Source organism: Clavelina lepadiformis, chromosome 1, assembly GCF_947623445.1.
Source record: "Clavelina lepadiformis chromosome 1, kaClaLepa1.1, whole genome shotgun sequence".
Classification (NCBI taxonomy): Eukaryota; Metazoa; Chordata; class Ascidiacea; order Aplousobranchia; family Clavelinidae; genus Clavelina; species Clavelina lepadiformis.
Window position 1 is genome coordinate 22,437,518 of NC_135240.1, and position 20,112 is coordinate 22,457,629.

At 35.4% G+C, this 20,112-nt stretch overlaps 1 protein-coding gene across 2 annotated transcripts; it reads left to right on the forward strand.

Annotated features, from left to right (window-relative positions):
• Positions 1 to 4,489: 4,489 nt before the first annotated feature.
• On the forward strand, positions 4,490 to 19,934 carry LOC143463459 (uncharacterized). 2 transcript variants are annotated; one of them, XM_076961937.1, is made up of 35 exons: positions 4,490 to 5,010; positions 5,204 to 5,329; positions 5,461 to 5,587; positions 5,856 to 5,931; positions 6,054 to 6,132; positions 6,368 to 6,490; positions 6,572 to 6,719; positions 6,803 to 6,951; positions 7,044 to 7,150; positions 7,703 to 7,826; positions 7,945 to 8,009; positions 8,106 to 8,283; positions 8,576 to 8,698; positions 8,869 to 9,104; positions 9,398 to 9,600; positions 11,773 to 11,913; positions 12,099 to 12,249; positions 12,410 to 12,551; positions 13,281 to 13,483; positions 13,578 to 13,833; positions 14,072 to 14,274; positions 14,657 to 14,825; positions 15,039 to 15,171; positions 15,261 to 15,477; positions 15,710 to 15,823; positions 16,191 to 16,401; positions 16,619 to 16,867; positions 17,017 to 17,187; positions 17,288 to 17,418; positions 17,492 to 17,646; positions 17,825 to 18,023; positions 18,221 to 18,371; positions 18,505 to 18,641; positions 18,789 to 18,984; positions 19,122 to 19,934. In XM_076961937.1, exons 1-35 carry the CDS (start codon positions 4,815 to 4,817, stop codon positions 19,391 to 19,393), a joined length of 5,661 nt encoding a protein of 1,886 aa, XP_076818052.1. In that variant the 5' UTR covers positions 4,490 to 4,814; the 3' UTR covers positions 19,394 to 19,934. The 2 variants fall into 2 exon arrangements, with proteins under 2 accessions (XP_076818052.1, XP_076818060.1); XM_076961945.1 differs by lacking the exons at positions 18,789 to 18,984; positions 19,122 to 19,934 and having other exon boundaries at positions 4,491 to 5,010; positions 18,221 to 18,386; positions 18,505 to 18,630.
• The last annotated feature ends 178 nt before the right edge of the window (positions 19,935 to 20,112 follow it).

The window sequence follows — 20,112 nt, forward strand, 5'->3', positions numbered from 1 at the left end:
CTGTTCTGAGTTACGATTTAACAACGAACATTGTTGACCCAATGGGTTGTAAATATTTTACTGAGGATCCAAGCATATGAATTTTTTTACTTGGCAAAGAAAAATGTTGCTTACCTTCTTTTACAACTCTTTTAGTTATTGTCACTTGACTGCATAAAATTCTATTTATAATTTTAATTGAAATATGAATTACCACACAGTTTGTAAGCATAAATAGGTTTTATGTTTCAGTGTAACTTAGTGGCTTATTTGTACCACATATAGGTACGTAGTGTTTACCTGAGTATTGTTTTTTCTTCAGCTGAAAAAACACATTTACATATCAAACCTAGGATAAAAGCCGTTCACAACACTCACATGCAAGATTAAACGTGGGAATTTTCATGAGTTATGATCTTGGTAACCACAAGTTTTACAATTATTTACAATCCTTGCGGTATTTAGATAAGTGTGCATGTTATAAGCCTGATATGTTTGAAAAAGGTTTATTTTATTATCACAAAAAAAGTTGGGGAACATGCTAAATGAATTGGTTCATGACAGCAGTTCATGGTCGATAAACGTTGGTTTACATGTCATTAATCAGGCATAATATAGATATAAAGTATGTAAAATTGATATTACAAGAGACATCACCTTAGCTGAACAGAAATAACTCTGCACTCACCAAAAGATCTTTGTGCTGCTATGATTATGCTATATTAAAATTCCATTTGTTAAACTTAAAGACGTAATAAAATAAAAAAAAGTGATTCGTAAAGTCCAATCTAACTATATCAAAGTAACTTACAAAGCATTAGATTGTAGTGATAGTTATAATGTGGTTGTGTACTCTAATCCTGCATTTTCTAACCTTCCAGATGGTGGAAACCAAAGAGCTTTGTTGATATTTATGACAGATGAAGACTTACTAACCTGGCAATCTGAAAGACAATGGCATGTTGACAGAAGCACCTTGACTGCAAAGATACAAGAATTGTCAGATGCCATTAAAACTATTATTTACCTTAGTTGTTCTCTGAATTAGATTATAATTTTTGCTTTTCGCTTTTCATGACTAAATTACTTGGCTCAGCTATGAAGTAAGTATGTAAGCAGGGTCTTATAAGAAAATTTACTTACTTATAGATTAGTTTAAATATGTATGATTAACTGTTATTTACATTATTTATTCTCAGAATTATTTTAATGTTACACCAAAATGTTGGCATTTGTTTGCAATGGTTGTCATTGCATTATCTTGTTTACTCAAAGCTTAATCTCACCAGGTATAGTCATCACTGAATACAAAGCATCGCCTAGTGCCCTAGTTTATTATTAATTTAAAAAACATCAACTCATGTGTAATGCATATATACGAAGGAATGTCATGAAACCTACTGAAAATTAGTCGACTTTGAATTGCTTCGTGTCAAAGATTAAGCTACACATTGTCCTGCATGTGTTTAAAGTAGTGGTTTAAAAACCTTTTTCAATTGTTACGGATCCACACGCTATAAAAGATAAGTCTGTGGGCCCACACATATACAGATAGTAGTTTTCTAAAACTTATTTTTTAATTTAATTCTTGGAGAACGTATGTGCTATTGAACACAGTATAGTTATACACAGTAGGCCTATGGCTGCTATCAGATCCGGTCTTAGCAAGCGCTGAGGCAATGCAAGAAATGTTGGTGAGACACTTTACGGATTTTATAATTTGAGAAAAACTTAAAGAAATGATAACAATAATGACGTAAACCAAATATCAAAAATCGATCCAAAATCCTTTTTGCAAATCATTGCCTTCTAACTCCATCAAAGCTTTGGTTTGTGATAGTATGGTCGGTCAATTTAATCCCTGGACGATGCATCTGGGACAACTCAACCAACATGCTGTAATATTCAACCCAAGACCCACACATATTTGTTTGGCTGTCCTTGGTTTAGTCGTCAACAAGAGTTTAGATTTTATTTTGCTGTGTTTTTTCTCAGTGTTTGTTCCTTCTCGGATCAAAATGTTTTGGTGGAAATTTATCATGACGCGGTTCCTGGTCGAATCAATCCAAGACGATTAAAAGTAGATTCTTTAATCTTTCATAATCACACAGTCATGCACCACTTCTGCAACACCAATTCTCTTGGCATTTTAAATTCATGTGGCATTTAGCATCATATGCAGTATAAGCCACCATGGCCAGTAACATTGCTAATTAACCATTGGTCTTGTAATGAAGTTAAAACTTTCCCGAAATATCTCAAACCACTAAAACTGAGAAAATCATCAAACCCATTACGTAATGAAATCTTTCAAATTTTTTTCCTAAAATATATCATGATAACCTATTTATTGATCCCTAGAAAGCTTTCTGCATGCCTTTCTGTTAAAAAATATTGTGCTAAAGCAGAGGTGGGCAACCCGGCCCGCATACAGTTCAGCAGTTCAGTTTTGACTTCAGCAGCTATTGAAGTACATTATTTGTTAATAAATTCATTAAATACTGTTTTTGGTCTCTATGCTTAAAACTTAAAGTTTACATTAAATACGATTTATTCCTTGCATAGGTGGATAAATACACGATTAATGTATCGATTCAGGAATCCGGCCCGCCAAGTAGTTTATTTTCTCATATCAGGCCCGCCGACCAAAAAAGTTGCCCGCCCCTGTGCTAAAGGAATGAAACTTATATCGGGCATATGGTGCTCGTAATAAAATTAAAAATTTGTAACTGTGAGTGTAAGGTTGTCTTGTTGCAAAAAATTTTAAAGTGTGCTTATTCAATTAATATTAAAATTAGATTCTTCTTTGCCATTTCCTCCTTTTCAGAGTGTTAAATAAATTTCTGTCCATCTTCCGTGAGTTTAGGCTTAATGTAAGCAATTTTGACAGAGTGTTGGCTGCCTTGAAAAAAAATACCCACCAACCCTTTTCAAAACACTCGATAGTAAATAAATTTAAAAAGTATCTCGGTTAGTATACTGTGCATATGGAATTACCTGTGGGTGCAACCTATGCATACAAAAGAATTGAGTAGGTTATATAAATTGTTAGTTTATCGTAGGCAATAAATTGAGGAATAATACATGAATAAAAAGCGTGTTAAAAGATAATGTACAGAAATGAAATGTTTCTTAAAGCAACAAAATAAAGTGAAAGTGACACATCCAGATCCTTAACCATGTTTCAAACAAATAAATTAACGTATATAATAAAACCAAACCTACTAGCTTTATTTGAACAAGCAAGGCGAGAAAGTTGCTAATTAGTGGCTAACTATTTTGCAATGATCAGTCAAGTATTATGGTAAAAATAGGGCAAGTTACGATCGTATTCACTTTATGCTTGAGTGAGTGCGTGGGCCACGAAATCAAAAATCTGTAAAATAATCCTAAAACCAGCCTTGCCACCCATTTTTAGATTAATCACGTATCACTACTTCAACCAGAAATCACCAAAACCTGGTGTTTGGTATTGTCTTGAAACTTCAGTGATTTCGACACTGCGGCTGCTTGCTCCATGAAGCTTGCCTGGAAATTATCTGCGACTCTGCATATTGATTTGCATATTGAAGCGAGACCTGGCCGTTAAGATTTTTCATCTCTACAACATCCACTTTGATATTTTTATTGAATTTGAGTTACCAACTACTAGGCCTAGTTTAGCTTGGACTAGCAATCTCCACTTGAGGTAAATTGTGTTAAGATAAGCAATTTATAAGGACTTTATGCAGTATTGCTATGTAGGACACCTTTACAAAACATAGAATAGTCGATGGTTGATATCTATGAAGTAGAAATCATTATAACGCAGGTGATCTGACGCCTTTGTAAATCATCAAGTCTTTCGCCATAGAAAAAAGCAAACAAGGAAGGCGTTCCGTAAAACGGGGTATACCCTACTTGGTGATAACAGTTTCGCCAACATAGAAAGCCAGTCAAGCGTTAATAATTTTAGTGAACATGTACAGTTGTAGCTGACAAAAGATATGGTATGAGTGCATGACCTAGAAAGAACAGTTGTTGCTACTGTAGTTGGTGTTCAGACGCCTTAAAATCCAAATTGTTAAAATTAAAGATGTTTCTCATACGGTACAAAATTGAAAACGTGAAAGGACCTATTAAATTACATTCATTTGATCTCAGTGGGGACAGTCCTCGGCAAATAACTGAAAAAACAAAACTTGTCTTTGCCTATATGTTTTTCAGACGCTTTTGCGGGAACCATATATCAATATCTATTAGTTTGTTTGTTGTGGTGGCAGCAAGGTAGAGTTTGTGTGTAATAAATATGACCGTTTTGTAGCCCACTCTTTAACTGGAGCTGAAGGTTGAATGCGTCAGCCATTGCTACTTAAGCGTTCGCAAAATACCAAGTAACACATTGTTTTTCCGCCAATTAAGAATACCTATTAATATGTGTCTTACGCCGTATGATTGTGAGCTATTTATTGTGAAATTTTGGAGCGTTTGTAACTGGTTTTAAACAACGACTGCTCTTGTTGTTTGCAGTAGGCTGAGCTATGTACAATCGTGGGCTTGGTTTAAGCCCATCTTCATATCACAACCGCTGTTGTGCTCTTGCCCTACAATAGTGTTTCTGACTGATATAGCGACTGCTGTGCTTGCCCAAGAGCAGATATTTGAGCTACCGGAAATTTAGAGTTAAGGGGAATTGTACTGGGCTTTCATTATACTGGTTAAATTGGTTGAAGCATGCAAAGGTGTTTTATTACTGTTTGTGTTTATTGCTTTTATTGTTCCATTACTTTGTCTTGCTGACGTTGAATTTCTCAACCGTTTTTATACTATTGCTAACTTATAGCAATTTAAATAAAATGGATGATAGAGGCAATGCCTTTTACAAAGTCAGTGTGACTGGTTTGCCAGAAGAATATGGTTTGAGCAGAATTAAAGATCTAATACATGAACACTTGGAAACCGAAGATGCCATCAGTGACTTGGATTTTGCCGAAAAGATAGATGGAACGAAAAACTGTCGGGTTGCTTTGGTTACTCTAAAAGAAGAGGAATGTAAGACAATAGTCAAACCATTGTCGAAGCTGTAATTATGGCTGTATGTGCAATTAAAATCATAGGCTAATTATTTTACACTGAAGCTTAGTAAAAACTTCGTTTGCCTAGAGCTTGGAAAAGCAATTATAATGAATTAAAGCTCCTATCAAGTGGATGAAAACTCATCCCGTGTATTTGCTTTTGTTCGCAGACCAACGAAAGCTTGTTGCAATGGCGGTGATTGAAGCCACATTCCGGAAAACTCAGTTCAAGCTTAACATAACCAAAGCAAGACCCAGGGTCAAAAGTACACCTGTATTTACATCCGCTGTGCCAGGTAATACGTGTTGTTATCTTTGATGACAAATAGATGAATCAATGCGTTGACATCACGTGTTTAAAAGTCTGCAGATGAAACTCAGGGTAATTATATGGCCTAATACCTCACAACGTTTTCATTGATTTAAGTTGATGTTGTTCCGGCTCAAAGTGAAACACAATCAGTACCCAAAGATCCAAGACAACGTAAAATCTACTGTTGTCAGATTCCTTCGTATATGTTTAGTGATGATGGCCTTCGAACGCATTTTAATCGGTACGTAACGTTTTTTGTGTATTTAATATACGTAGTATTTGATAGCAAATACATAAATCGACAAAGTAAGTTAGATATTAACCAGAAACTTTATAACTCGAAAATCACTATTACAACATTATTAGGCCTAGTTGTCAAACGTAATTTGAGCTTACCAGTGGAAATGATTTTCATAAACACAACATCCAAATCACTTGTCTTGCATTTGAGCTGCACAAATATGCTAATAACAGACGCCAATAACAATATGCTAATAACTTTTTCAAAGATTTGGAAATATCATCAAGATCTTTATACCAAACAACCCACAGCGAAGATTTGCAATAATAGAATTCGAAACGCCTGTAAGTAAACAGAGAGAATGAAAAAAGAGAACGGTTTCGCAGCAATGCGTGCTATTATACGGTACAGTATATGATTATGTTATTTCAAGTTAAAAAAATATTAATGTGACGACATTTTGTAGAAATCGGCCTTGGAAGCGTTTGAAAATGGTAGAAAAAGAGGATGCTTAAACCTAACGATAGAATGGGAGAGGAAAGAAGGTTATTTACTTTAAGTTACTTTTCGTTAGAATTACTTGCAATACTGATGAATTGATGGTTTTATCTCAGATACGGTCTTTGTTAATTTATATTGCTAATTACGAAAATACCCGGACACTTATGGCCTTTTTCAGCTTTGTACGTATTTTATGACCGTTTGATTCAAATTAAGTTTAGCGCCTTAGTTATATTCACTCGATTCATATTTCTTCTGATAAAATCGATATGCGTTTAGCGGAAATGCTGCGAAGTGGCAAACTTCCCCAAGTAACCAGCCCTTCACGCAACACACAGCAACAACTATCGTCTTTCAACAGACCTTTTGAGCGAGACTCAATTTCAGAGCGAAAGCCTAAAGGTGATGGTGTTTAATATTAAATATATTTATATTGGCTAAAAAAACTTCCCTGTAAATTTGAATTTTAATAATTGCATTAAGATACGAAACGTAGCGATGAGGAATTTCCAAATAATAACAATTTCACACAAATTAACCGACTTCCTGGGCAAATGCAACCACTTCAAACAGTCACGTGGCAAGATCTTCTGAAAACTGATGAAGATCTTTTTACTGGTCTTCAAAACAGGTTTGCAATGCTTAATAGTTGTAAACTCAATTGCTTGTTTGTTGTAGAAATTCTTTAATTTAACTTCATTGCATGCTTTAAAGGTGTGTTTTGGTAAAAGACGTGTCTAGGAAGACATCAAGCAATGCGCTCAAAATTTATTTTGAGGACCCAAGTAAATCGGGTGGTCCGATAGAAAAGATGCCAAGATGCCTTCCTGATGGCATACTGATTACATTTTGTGAAGCAGAAAGTAAGCAGATAATATTTTTGTACCTGTGTCAGTGAGGTATCGTATCCTACTTTTGCTGTTTGGTGCCCGAATTATTAAATTGTAAACTTTAGCGGCAAAAAACGTCATTGAGTTCGGAAAGCATCGACTTGACTCGGCTGATCTGCTGGTGTACTCCAAGCCAGTTCCAGCAGTGTACAATGACCGGTTTCTAGTTGAGGCAAGTAATTTTAAATTGAAAGTAAGAGGCAAGTGCAACAATAATGTAAGTTGACCTTAACCAAACGAGAGTTTTCAGTTATGCCGATGAAAGAATTGTCCATATATAGAACTTATTTGTTTAGCATCTATTAATAAATATGTGTCGCAAACAAAATTGCTGTGAAAACATAACTGCTACTAATCGCCTATCTGTAGTCTGTAGAGTTGTTTTCCATCAAAAGGCTAATCCACCATTTCACTTTCGTCAATTTGCATCAAATTTTTTATGTAACGTGGACAATAACTGCTTGCTACATATTACAATAACGAAAAATTCTGTGTTCCGGTATGTAATTACTGACAACTCTTTTTTGCTTAAAAAACCACCCGTTTATGAACTTGTCCTTCACTTTAATATGACCAGATTATGTTATTTGCTCCTTTAAGATTTATCCCTGAAAATTTCGTTGTAAGATATAGGCCTAATGTACCACATACATACAACTATTTATAATGATTTTTTTAAACTTAATATTTATAAGCACTTGAGCCAACGTGCATTTAAATTTAGGGACATTTTGAAGATGAAGGGACTGTAAAAGACATTGTGGAATGTTGTCTTGCATCTGATGATTTTTCAGTGAAGAAGATGGACGACAGCAGTGGACGTTATGTTGTCTTGATGACGAGAGACAGTAAGCGGAAATTTTTACGTGGAGTTTATGTCATTTTTTAATTGCTTAATTATATCATTTTTGTTTACTTACATTTGGTTGCTAAGATACAAACACATTTTGAAAATACAATTTGTAGGAACGAATATTGAAAAAGTCATGACAGATGTTCGTAACATAGCGTTGGAAGACTTAGCACCAAAGGTAATCAACCAACGCAGCTATTGTTAAATACAATAGAAAATAGATGCTTTAGACAAAATTTAACCTATTGGACCTCGTATTGTTTTTACCACATAGGTCAATCGTCTCTGCGCCACAGATTGCATTAAAGTCAGCCACTTGGGAAAAGATGTGCAAAACAACAGGATAAAATTAACTTTTATGAAGAAAGATCTAACTGATACTGGAATCGTAACGTTAATTCAGCGAGACATAGGCAATGACGTTGCATATGTTTACTTCGCTGACTATCACGGTACAGTAATTTCAGAGACTTACACCATACAAATAGTTTGAATTACGGCTCTAAAAATTCCATCTAAGATGTGTTTTACAACGGTATAGGACAACATGTACAATTTTCGTTTGAATAAAGTTATATTTTTCGGGTATGGTACCGGTGCGAAATAAGACGTTGTGAGCATTTTATTTCCTAATAAGTTTTTCTTAACTGAACTGGAATATTTTTAATTAATTCGGTGACTCAAGTTTTTACAAGCGTCATCATAACATTCCGTTCAATAGTAATACATTTGTTTTCGCTTTAGATGCGGAAAAAGTCGCAGAAATTTCCAGAACAAAGAAAATTGAAATCGCAAATCAAACCGTTGATGTATCGCTCTGTTACCACAACCCGTGCTTGAATAAAGACAAGAAAGAAAAGGAAGATGGTAAGATTACTATTTTACAATTAGGCTAATTCGCATGCTTTTTAGCGTATGTGCTCTTTCTTTCCTGCAAATCAGTATAGTATGTATTCCTGTAGTTCTCCATACATGTCAGTTTTAAAGCTATACCTTTCATTTTTTCCAATTATTCTTGTAAGTTAAATATGTTTCAGCAAAACAATCTCGTTCGCAAACCTCGTCAAGAAAATCTCGCGAATCCCTTTGTGCATTTCAATATCCGCCAGAAGTGGAGAAGGAGGTAATAGAATTCGTCAAAAAATCTTCCACACATTTGATCTCACTGTCTAAAGAATTCCAAGGACTGTCAAGCGTAAAACTAGAAGCAAAAAGATCTAGTGGAAGACAACCATCAAATTTTGTTGTTCGTTTTGAACCTCTACCGAAGAATGTAATTCAGTTTTATTGTTACGTCTAAAATCATAATTAATGTTATGTTGGCTATATGAGCGTGGGGCTGGGCAATGATGAAACATAATCATAAAAATAAACTGCTCATCAATGGAAAGAGGTAGGAGAGGAATCAAACGAAAATTTACGCTTAATGTACTCATTACGGTAGCAATACTCTTAACAACCGAACAAAACTTTGAACTTCGTGCATTATATCCTTCCAGGTGATTTTTCCTGATGTGTGACTATTGGCATACTAGTTATAAAACATACTTTTGTAAAAAAATGAAGGAAGGCAAAACGAACCAGACAGACTTCGAATCAGAATGTTCGAGCAGGGTCATGAATTTCCTCCGGAAGTTCAATTCCCGAGCAGGTCACTTTGAATCCAAGGATTTGGATAAGCTTCGAAAGTCAAACTTATGGACACACAATGATTGTGATGTCATAAAGATTGAAATCGATCGCAGCACAGATGTCTCTGTACTGGCAAGGTAAGATATTCAGCTACATATAGTGAGTGTGTAGTTATTTCCAACTGCAGTGTTTTCGAACTATAATTTCATGTGTTGGTTGTAAATGTTTTGGAGTTTGCATATGTTTGACTGAATCTCGATATCCTATATTTCGTGACGCGACACCTGATCGAAAGACACTTTATCGAACGACACTTAATCGAACGACAGTTTATCGAAAGACACTTTATCGAACGACAGCTGATCGAAACGACAGCTGATCGAAACGACAGTTGATCGAACGACACTTTATCGAACCGACAGTTGATCAAACCGACAGTTGATCGAACCGAAAGCGACAGTTGATCGAATCGACTGTTGCTTCTCCCGCACACAGTCATAGCAAAACGTGGCGTACCATTGCATTGTTTGCTGTAGAAAGTTAAAATTTGGTGACTTTTCATAAAAAATGTTCAGCTATCTGTCCATGTTTGTTTGATAAAGTTGGATTTTGTAATTTTTGAGATATTGTGATATTTATATAATTTTGCTCTCTTTCCGCATTGAAGCGTATTACTCATTTACACACCAATAACTTGACTAACTATTCTCTTTCGTTCTCTTCTCACAGCGGGGGCGCGGCGTTACAAGAAGAATTTATAGAAATGTGTCACTTTTAGAAACACCTAATTTACACTAAATTCACTTTCTTTAGTTTTACAATTATGATGTATACAGGAAGCCAGATGATGTTTCTACTAACCTGTAAAAATCTCATCAGTCTACGACGCATAGTTTTCTATTAATTAACGATTGCAAATGTGTGTGCGGGGTTGGCCAAACCTAGTCTTTTTAGTAAACTCGCGAGCCTGGTTAGGATAGGGTTAAAAGATCCACAATTTATCGAAACAACTGACGATATGCACTGTTAAAAGAACCACAATTTATCGAAACAACTGACGATATGCACTGTTAAAAGCACGACAACTGACGAAGTGCACATTTCAATCGCATTCATTTAATTACAAGTTGTGTGCAATTGCTCGAAGATAACTTTTTATGTCAATATTCGTTGAGTCATAATTTTCGACTATGCTCTTCAGCCGTTGGTTGACAGCGTCATAGCGCTTCTTCCGAGGTGGGCCATCAATTCCAGCACTCAACTGCTCAATTAACATTTCGTTGGAACCTTGTTCCCGCTTAATTGTTTTGACGAGTCTGCGAAGCGTCGGATGGGATATTGAGACACGCTCGCTTCACACTCACTTCTGTATATTACACCACATTGCTGCAATCTCAATCGTACCAATCACAAGAAGAGCAAAATATCTGTATTCACACTTCAACAACACAGCATTAAATTGACACTTGATGCTGCTTGCTTCGTGAAAGCTTTTCAACATCTGGTGACAAGTCATATGGAGCAAGAACCAGAACATTTTCTAAATAGGTGTCGGAAATGCGTGATCTTAGCTTGCTCTTCGTGAATTTCATTGTTGAAAACATTTGTTCACATGTGTACGTACTATCAAGCATCGAAGCCATTTATTTTGCGCTGCCGGTCAAGCTGAGATAAAGACCACTTTCAAGAAGCTACTTTGTGTAAAAGTCAGGCAGCGACATGCCCCTTGCTGTGAAATTTTGCCTTCAATTCCTTACTCTTTGTATCTATAATGTCTAGTCTAGTCTACTGTACAGACAATCTCGTACTTAGTAATTCTCGTGCGTATTCTTGTGATATCTTATTAATATGTGGGCGGGCCGGCCGCCATGCGAAATCGTACACTTTATGATACAAATATAAAATATAAATCGTCAACTTTATGATATATACATCACAATTCATTAATGCACACCATTACAAAGACTGCACATCACAATGGCTTATTGTTTCAATGTTTGAGAAACACGCAAAAATCTTGCTTGAACTGTCGGTTCGATAAAGTGTCGTTCGATCAACTGTCGGTTTGATAAATGTCGGTTCGATAAAGTGTCGTTCGATAAAGTGTCGTTCGATCAGCTGTCGGTTCGATAAAGTGTCGTTCGATCATCTGTCGTTTCGATCAGCTGTCGTTCGATAAAGTGTCGTTCAATAAAGTGTCTTTCGATAAGGTGTCATAGTACTCTATATTTGTACTTTCAAGTAAAATGTAAAATTTCGTTTATGAGTTTTATTATGTTGATTTTAATCAAACCATCCTAATATTTAAGATGGAATCATCCTAAAAATGGCGACTTTATAATCGCTGGACTTCAAAATGAGGTTTCTCAAGCATTCAAATGGTTACAAAGCAAAATGGAGAAAGAAAATAAAACAGAGATATCTGAATTTGTCAAAGAATGGCAACTCGAGTAAGATATCAAATTTGGAAGTGTATACTTTACTGTTTAATGGCACAAACTTAAGCCATAATGCAGCAACAGCAGTCATTTTGTTTACCATTTTCTGTTATATCTTTAAATATAGAAAGATATATGTACATATAATATATATATACCTCGAAAATAATGACCTTATATGACGCGTTTTACATTAGATTTCTCAACGATTGTGGTGTTCTTGATGAAATAAAGAGTAAATTTAAAAATACAACTGTCAGCGTCAATGATGAAGATTGTAAAATCACTTTTAGTGGGTTGAAAGTTGACGTTGAAAATAGTAGAACGGACATCTTAAAGCAATTGCGAGTAGGTTATTTCTTGGTTGTTATTAGTATTGCGATTTACAGTCTATTATATACGTTGTCACCAGTTTTAGTAGGTCGATAGTCGATACAAATAATTTATGCAAAAGGTCATTCAATCGTTCGCAAAGCTTTTTAAAAATTGCCTTTAACTTTTTCTGCAGAAAATTGAATCAAGCCGATTGACGTTTCTTGAAGATGATAAATTGGATTTCTTGACACGCGTCCTGAAACAAACAGGACAAAAACCTGAAATTGATGTGGCGCAAATGATTAAATTGCGATTTCGGCGGATTAAGCTAAAATGTAAGCTTATCAATTGACCCGTAGACACATTTCGGATATAAATCTATAGTAAAGAATCCAGAATTTCAAAACTGGTGACTGCTGTATCACGAAAAACATTGTTTATTCTGAAATGCAAAATACCAAACTTTTCGCCAAAGCAACATATCCAAAAAAACTGATACATTTGCATTTGCATAAATTAAAATTATCCAGAAATTTCTGAACTTCAGTACTTTTTTGGGATGTATAGCGCTTATCACAATTTCTTCACAAAAACCGTAACATTTTGCCACAGTATTTCAATGACTTGAGTCACATTTTTCAATGATTTGACTTGACTCTATAGTTATTGTCCAAAATAACCCGAGTTACGTTGTGACAGTTATTATGAAAAGAATGAACCTTTGAGTAAAAAAAACGGATAATTTACTATGAAATTACACTTCTTCGAAAAACGTCAACCATACTGATTTGGAAACAGCCATGATGTTATGATAACTAAAGTAACGCAACGGGTATATTTGGTGCGTCAACCGAACTTTTATTGTTAAAGGTATTGGCTTGACTTGAATCGATTGAGAAAAAAATGGCTTGATTACAACTCTGTGTATAGCCAGGCTTCAGATCAACTTAAAAATTAGAACAGTTTTGGAAATGGCTAACTAAAACATCTGAGATCTTCAAATACTAGCAATTAATTGAAATAAGTTATGCTGCGCTAAAAACGTTAATCAATTTTTTGTGCAGGCGTCTTACAATGTTCGTCTGAGCTAAAACTAAAATACATTCTTGAACGTGATTTGGAAAGAGCAAATGCAATCTTGAATGAAATCATCCAACGCCGAAGTATTCCAGTAAAAGCCGGACTTAGTGAGCTGCTTGACGCAGAAGAGTGGAAGAAGTTTGAAGAGAGTCTTTGCTCATCTGGAGCATTAGCAGTTAATGTCAACGTTAGTACAGTACTGTACTTTTTGTTGTATTATATTTTGTAGCTTTTTACTCTTCAAAATGCAAACGTCGAATGCTGTTGTTAATTGTACACAGAGGCAAAACTCCACCATCGTTTTAATCGGTGTGGCCAAGTGTTTGGAAGACGGTGAATTTCGTTTAAATGAATATGTCAAGGAGAACGCAGTAGGAAGTAAGGTGATAGAAATGCCTTACCCTGTTGCTCGGTTCTTGAGTGAATATCCAAATGAAGTTGGACTTGATGAAAAGCTGAAAAATGTTGAATGGTACCCGACGTCAGATGGTTCTGGGGGAATTATGGTGCAAGGAAAGGCCGATAACGTCAAGTCTGGTATAACTTTAGGCTTTTATTTATGTATACAGTATATGTAGCTATATATACATAATATACTTATATATCTGTAAATATCTACACCAGATCTTTGTTGTTCGTAAAAAATATCAGAAACAGGTTTTCATATATACTGCAACAGTGCTAATATATGGGTTAATCATATCGAACATTCTCTTTTCCAAACATGTTAAAATATTTTTTTCATACAACTTTACATGCAAACCTGTTTTTTAAGCTTTTGCAAATCTAAAGAAGTTGATACCATCAATTAAAATCGATCCGCATGACGTCAGTGAGCCTGGAATGCCTGGATACTTCCGGGGTGACATTGGAGGACAATTTCTAAAAACCACACAAGCAATCACTAAGTGCATCATTCTAGTTGATACGGATAAGGATCCTAATTGGAAAAAATCGACTCCAGCATCCAAAATATTGGTAGGCTTAAAACATATATAGTTTTTTTATTTAATTTCTTGCCCAGGACTTGGAAGAAAGTGTTTTTGTCTTTTCGTCATTGTTAGTTTTATTTGTAGCTTTTCTGAAACTGTTTAGATCAGGGATGTCCAACCTTTTGATATAGTGGGCCGCATTGTCACTTGAAATAATTCATTGGGCCGCAGAACCTATTAAATTTCAAGAAAAATGGGTACATAAAGAGCTGACTGGTACATTTTAATTAGGCTAAGATTCAAAGTTCAAAATACTACTTGGAGTGAAAATGACTAGCGGGCCGCACAAAAATCTCAGGTGGGCCGCAGGTTGGACATCCCTGGTTTAGATACTGAATTAGCTGTCTTTTATGACCTGATATTTGCAGGCTATAGGAACGACATCATTGCTCAGTGCAAAGATACCCAATACAAAAGTTACTGTAAATGTTATCAAGAATGACATCACAGAACACGCAACGGATGCGATTGTGAATGCGTCGAATACGGAACTGGAGTTACGCTCAGCAGGAGTTTCAGGAAGCATATCTAAAAAAGGTATGTCTCTCATTGGCTATCACCTGAACATTGGCATTGTGTTTCACCAACTTTGTGTGAAAAGTTATAAACTCCAACCAATAACGAAGTAAAACTATACTTAATAATTTCTTGGTTAATGACTTACTGCTATTTTATTCAAATTTTGTCACTCCACTTATTGAGTAACATGCATTGACATTACTATTTACAACGAAAATGTTTCACAATCAGGAGGATTAGCTATCCAACAAGAAATGTCAATCCAGCGAAGAAGAGTTGGAGGCGAACTGGCCGCTGGCCTAGCAGTCACAACGTCTGCTGGGAACTTACCTTGTAAGAAGATTATTCACGCAGTTGGTCCGATGTGAGTAACTCCCTTTACAGAACACTGTAAGTATTAATTTTGCAAACATTTTCAAAACAACTTACAAGCAATTTTGAATAATATTGCAGGTGGCATTCCCAAGCAGACAGTTGGTCTAGACAGAAACTAAAGGATGCTGTTAAGTCTTCTCTTTCGGAAGCTGATCGTTTGAATCTGAGGTCCATTGCAATTCCAGCTATTAGTTGTGGAGTATTTGGTGGAAAGCCTGAAGTTTGTACAAAGCTAATTGTCCAAGCACTTGTTGAATACTTTGACCACAAAAGTTCATCTTCTTCGATAAGACAGGTGCATGATTGAATATAATAACAACTTTTTACGGTATGTTTAAACAACTATAATAATACACCAAATCCATGAACATCCATCCTTCAAATGTCATGAAATGGTTTGTAATTACATTTTACATTGTAAGGTTTTCTTGGCTAATATCATGGAACCTGAACAATGTACTGTTGTTTGAAAATTACCGGTACTTCAAAACTTTCTCACTTCTGTTAACTCGTTGCTTTCCATTTAGGTTGACTTGATCGAGATGTTGCAGGAAAAGATTCTTGAATTGTTTAAAAAGCAGGTTACCAGCGTGATAATTAATGAGGGAAAGGTTGATGAAGATGAAAATGATCAAAAAAAGGTTATTTTGTCGCTTAGCCTTTACAACAGCACAATGTTTGTGATTTTCACTTTTATGTCTGTTTATTTTGTAAGAGAGAAGTAAACACCATGTCTCTATGTAACAGTTTTGTAGCAAAACAACAATATTGCATTTTTTTAGGTCATAATTTAACTCATAGTTTTTAAAACTCTGTTCTAGATAGGGTCAGTTTTTCTACCTTTATATGGCGCTGTACGTGGTGGAACGTAACACTGTTTTGAAGTTTTAGAAATGCTCTTTTATGCTATTTTTTACAAAATATTTGAAACTATTTTTTGTAAACTGTATACGTGTATAACGCCTAAATTAAGTTTAAATTAACATCCACGTTTAATCGTTTTTGTAGTCTGGAGGCTTTTTCTCCCGAGCTGAGGAGATGTTAAACTCCGTAATAAGAGGCGGCGACAAACCGTCTTCTTCAACTACAAAATCGTCTACTTCTTCACATTCAGCAAGACCCTATCACCCCCTAAACGTGCAGGTCAAGCAGGGAAATATTCTCACTTCTGACTGCGACGTAATTGTGAATTTAACTGGGTCCGATTTTAATCTTACCGGTAAGTAATTTGTAAGTTTCAGAGAACTAACATTCTGTATACATTTTAAATTCTAAATAAACAGAATGAAGTAATTCCCGTATCTGATCAACAAGTAGCTTTGTAACTTTTCTTGAATATCAACACGCTTATTATGAACTAAAAGGTTAAGTTACAGTGAACCACTGCAAAATGTTTTAAGTCACGCTGACTGTGTTTATTTTTATGTTTTTCATAGGAGGTCAGCTTTCGGCAAAACTAGTAGCCAAAGCTGGAACAGGCATTGTTCAAGAATGCAGTACAAACCCGCAGTATTCCTCCACTCACTGCAGAGTGACAAGTGGTGGTGGGTTAAATTGTAAAAACGTGCTACATCTAGTCAGCCCCAAAGATGCAAAATGCGTGAGTAAATCATTGAAAACTGCATTTGAAGTTGTGGAAAAGAAACTGCAGCTATCCTCTTTAGCTATACCAGCCATTGGGACGGGTAAGTTTTTCATGCAGTTTTACTTGAATGAAATACTACTGTGGTAGTAAGCATATTATTAAAATATCAATTTGTTAAAATCAATTTTTCATTTTGGACATCTAGTTTTGAAAAGAGTATGCTTACGGGCCAAACTATTTGTTCATCAGGTAATCTTGGGCTGAAATCTGTAGACGTTGCAAAAGCTACTCGCGAAAGCCTAGATGCTTTTGCGAAAACAAAGCCATCTTATTTGAAGCGCATTGATGTGGTTATATTTCAGGCTACGATGTTGCAGGATTTCCAGAATATTATCCATGGCAGTAGAAGTTATTTAAGCGGTACGGTATAACGTATCGAACTCTTTACACGCGATCGCACGTGTTTGTTTGTGAGTATGAAATATGCGATTTGACATGCTTCTGTATATTTCTTTTCCAGCTAGCAGTAGCGTAGATGATGAAACTGGTTTTGCAGACCGAAAATCTACCATACCTGAAACATTCGCTGGCGAAAAGGAAGCTGTTGTCAAACTTTTTCTTTGTGCTGCTGACCGAATTAACATAAGTAATGTAAGTGGTAACATTAGAATTATTTTTTCCATTAGCCTAAATGTTACTTATATTTTCCCCTTTTAAATTTTAGGCATGGCAGCGAATAAGGGAGCACGTGCACCAAAAAAGTGCTTCAAGAGAGATAACAGATGACACTGTCGCCTATCTAGATGAAGAGGCAGAGGAGAAGTTGATTGCTCTTGAAACAAATCTGAGCGTCAAACTTCGGAAAACTTTTGACGAGGCGTAAGAAGCTTATCTATACGCAAAAAAGAGTTTTTAGTGTTGTGTTGTTAAAGCTGAATGGATTGTACTAGTGAAGGTATAGGTCATTGATACAGGTAAGGGCTGTTTCCTCTCCTGTTTGCTAAATACGTCTTTTCGCTTTAGTTGATTGAAGCATATTTACCTTTGACGTTCACAGAGGAAAGGAGAAGATCTCTATTTCAGGGATGAAGGATAACGTCCTGGATGCTTTTGCTGCAGCATCCGAGATTGTTCAGGAGTACAAACAGATTCTCACCTCTGCTGAGTACGTACGTTGGAAGTATCATGACAACAAATCCAATACGATGAAAGATTTTACACAAAGAGATAGTTGGAGAGCTGAGATTGCGTTTCGGGTTTGATCACTTTGCATTACAACTTTGCATTACTTCAACTTTCTTGAGGCTTAAATCGTTTGTGTGCTGTTTAAGGAATAAATATACCAAGTATTTTTATAACGTTGAAAATATAACAAAATAGTTATGTTGTACAGTAGTTGCCAAAAGCATTGGGAATCTACATTACCTTAACTTATAAAAATGTCTTATAACAGAAAGATGAGAAGGGTACCACGCAGCTTTCTTTAAAAGCGATTTCAACTCAGCAACATTGTGTTTTGGATTTCTCGACGATGGAAGCAACCTGTCGTGAAATAGGATTTTTCGAGAAAATTTATCGTAACATGACGTCATCTTTAGCAGAGGGTGCATGATATATTTGTATGTGTCTGCGCTTGCTTTTTCTCTATAAAATAGACTTTATTGTGTAACGTATGAGTTGGAGATTACGTTATCTGTTGCAAGATGATATACCTAAGACTGCAATTTTTATCATCAGACTTACCGAGCACTTGGAGTGATATGGGTGTGCTCCCATTGAAGCTGGAGAATGTACCTCTTAACTCAACTGAATATCAAAATATTTTGAGTCAGTTTACCACCACCTTTAACCCGTCTCAGTACGGCAGTCAACAGGTGAGTTTGTCTGATATCAGAAACCAAATTGTTCGATACAGGAGACGATTAGGTTCTAACTACGCATAACCTGAGAGTATGAGATTATTGGAACTAAATTCAAGTATTTTGTTAATGGAAAACTTTTGTTTCACTCCTTTTTGGCAGCCGAACCTCCAGCGTGTTCAAAACCTAACACTCTACAAACAATTTATCGCACAAAAGGGCAAAGTCGAAGCCAGAATGACAGCTGCTGGAATCACTAATATTCCTGTAACTCAACAACTTTTTCATGGGACCTCAACTGACGTATGCCAGAAAGTTTACAAGGATGGTTTTGATAGAAGCTATGCTGGAAAAAACGGTATTGCAATTTTTTTTGCTAACTTTACAGTTTTTTTGAGAGGAAAGCAATTTTATTTTAAACTTTGGATTTCTGTGCTCTGCAGTTGATAAGATTGCAAGTTAAAATCAAACTATTAACCAATTAAATAATTTCAGCCACAGTGTTTGGGAGAGGAGTTTACTTCGCAAAGACTGCGCAATACTCAAATCGTTATGCAACGCCAGATGCGAATGGCCAGAGACGAATGTTTCTTGCTGAAGTTGTCACTGGTGAATATTGCCAAGGAAACCGGTCGGTAATCGCACCGCCGTTCAAATCAAACCAACTTGATCGTTACGACAGTGTGGTTAATAAACCAAGTTCACCAAGCATATTTGTTGTGTTCAAAGATGCAAGTGTTTACCCATTGTATCTTTTAACATATTGAATAACATAAATAATCCTGTAAGGAATCAGACATATGTCACTTCTATTTGGACATAGAAAACAGGAATTTCTCAAAACAACGTCACTATTTCTAAATCTTGCAAAGAAACACAAATTTGAATCACTTGCAGTTTTTGTTTCAGAATTTTCTTGTTTTTCAAATTTAATGAAGTTGACAAAAACTAAATTTACTAATAAATTTTATAAATTTAAAATTATTTACTATGATGGAACATATAGGGTCATGGATATTGTATATTTCATTCATTACTGTTTGCAAATTGTAAAGTTTTAGTATAACTTATTAGCCAATCGTATATAGGCTATTCAGTATAAAATGACAATTTTGTTTTTATGATAATCAGGTTTGCTGAAATTATTTCAACGTATTTGAAAATAAGTTCTCCTTAAAATATTATCTTAGTCCAAGAATAATGAACTAAGCTGAAAAAATAATTTTTTCTACTGTATGCTTGTTATAGAATCGTTGTCATGATCAATGGCGCTATTTGCTAAAACAATAAATTTGTAGCGTGTGTTTATGCGTCGACTTTAACAGTAGATCACTGAAACGAATCAGACACCAAACAAACATATTATGATGACAATGACAACCACCAAAAAAGACATTGCCACCAAAACCGACGCCTGAAGGGGTAGATTGGCGTAAAATTATATTTATATATAAATCATAATAAATCCAGTGAATAAAATGTTACT

Coding starts and splice junctions, on each gene's coding strand:
- LOC143463459 (XM_076961937.1), top strand. CDS start 4,815: ATGGATGATAGAGGCAATGCCTTTTACAAAGTCAGTGTGACTGGTTTG. Junction 5,330..5,460: donor ATTTACATCCGCTGTGCCAG/GTAATACGTGTT, acceptor CATTGATTTAAG/TTGATGTTGTTCCGGCTCAA. Junction 14,826..15,038: donor AGGAAGCATATCTAAAAAAG/GTATGTCTCTCA, acceptor TTTCACAATCAG/GAGGATTAGCTATCCAACAA.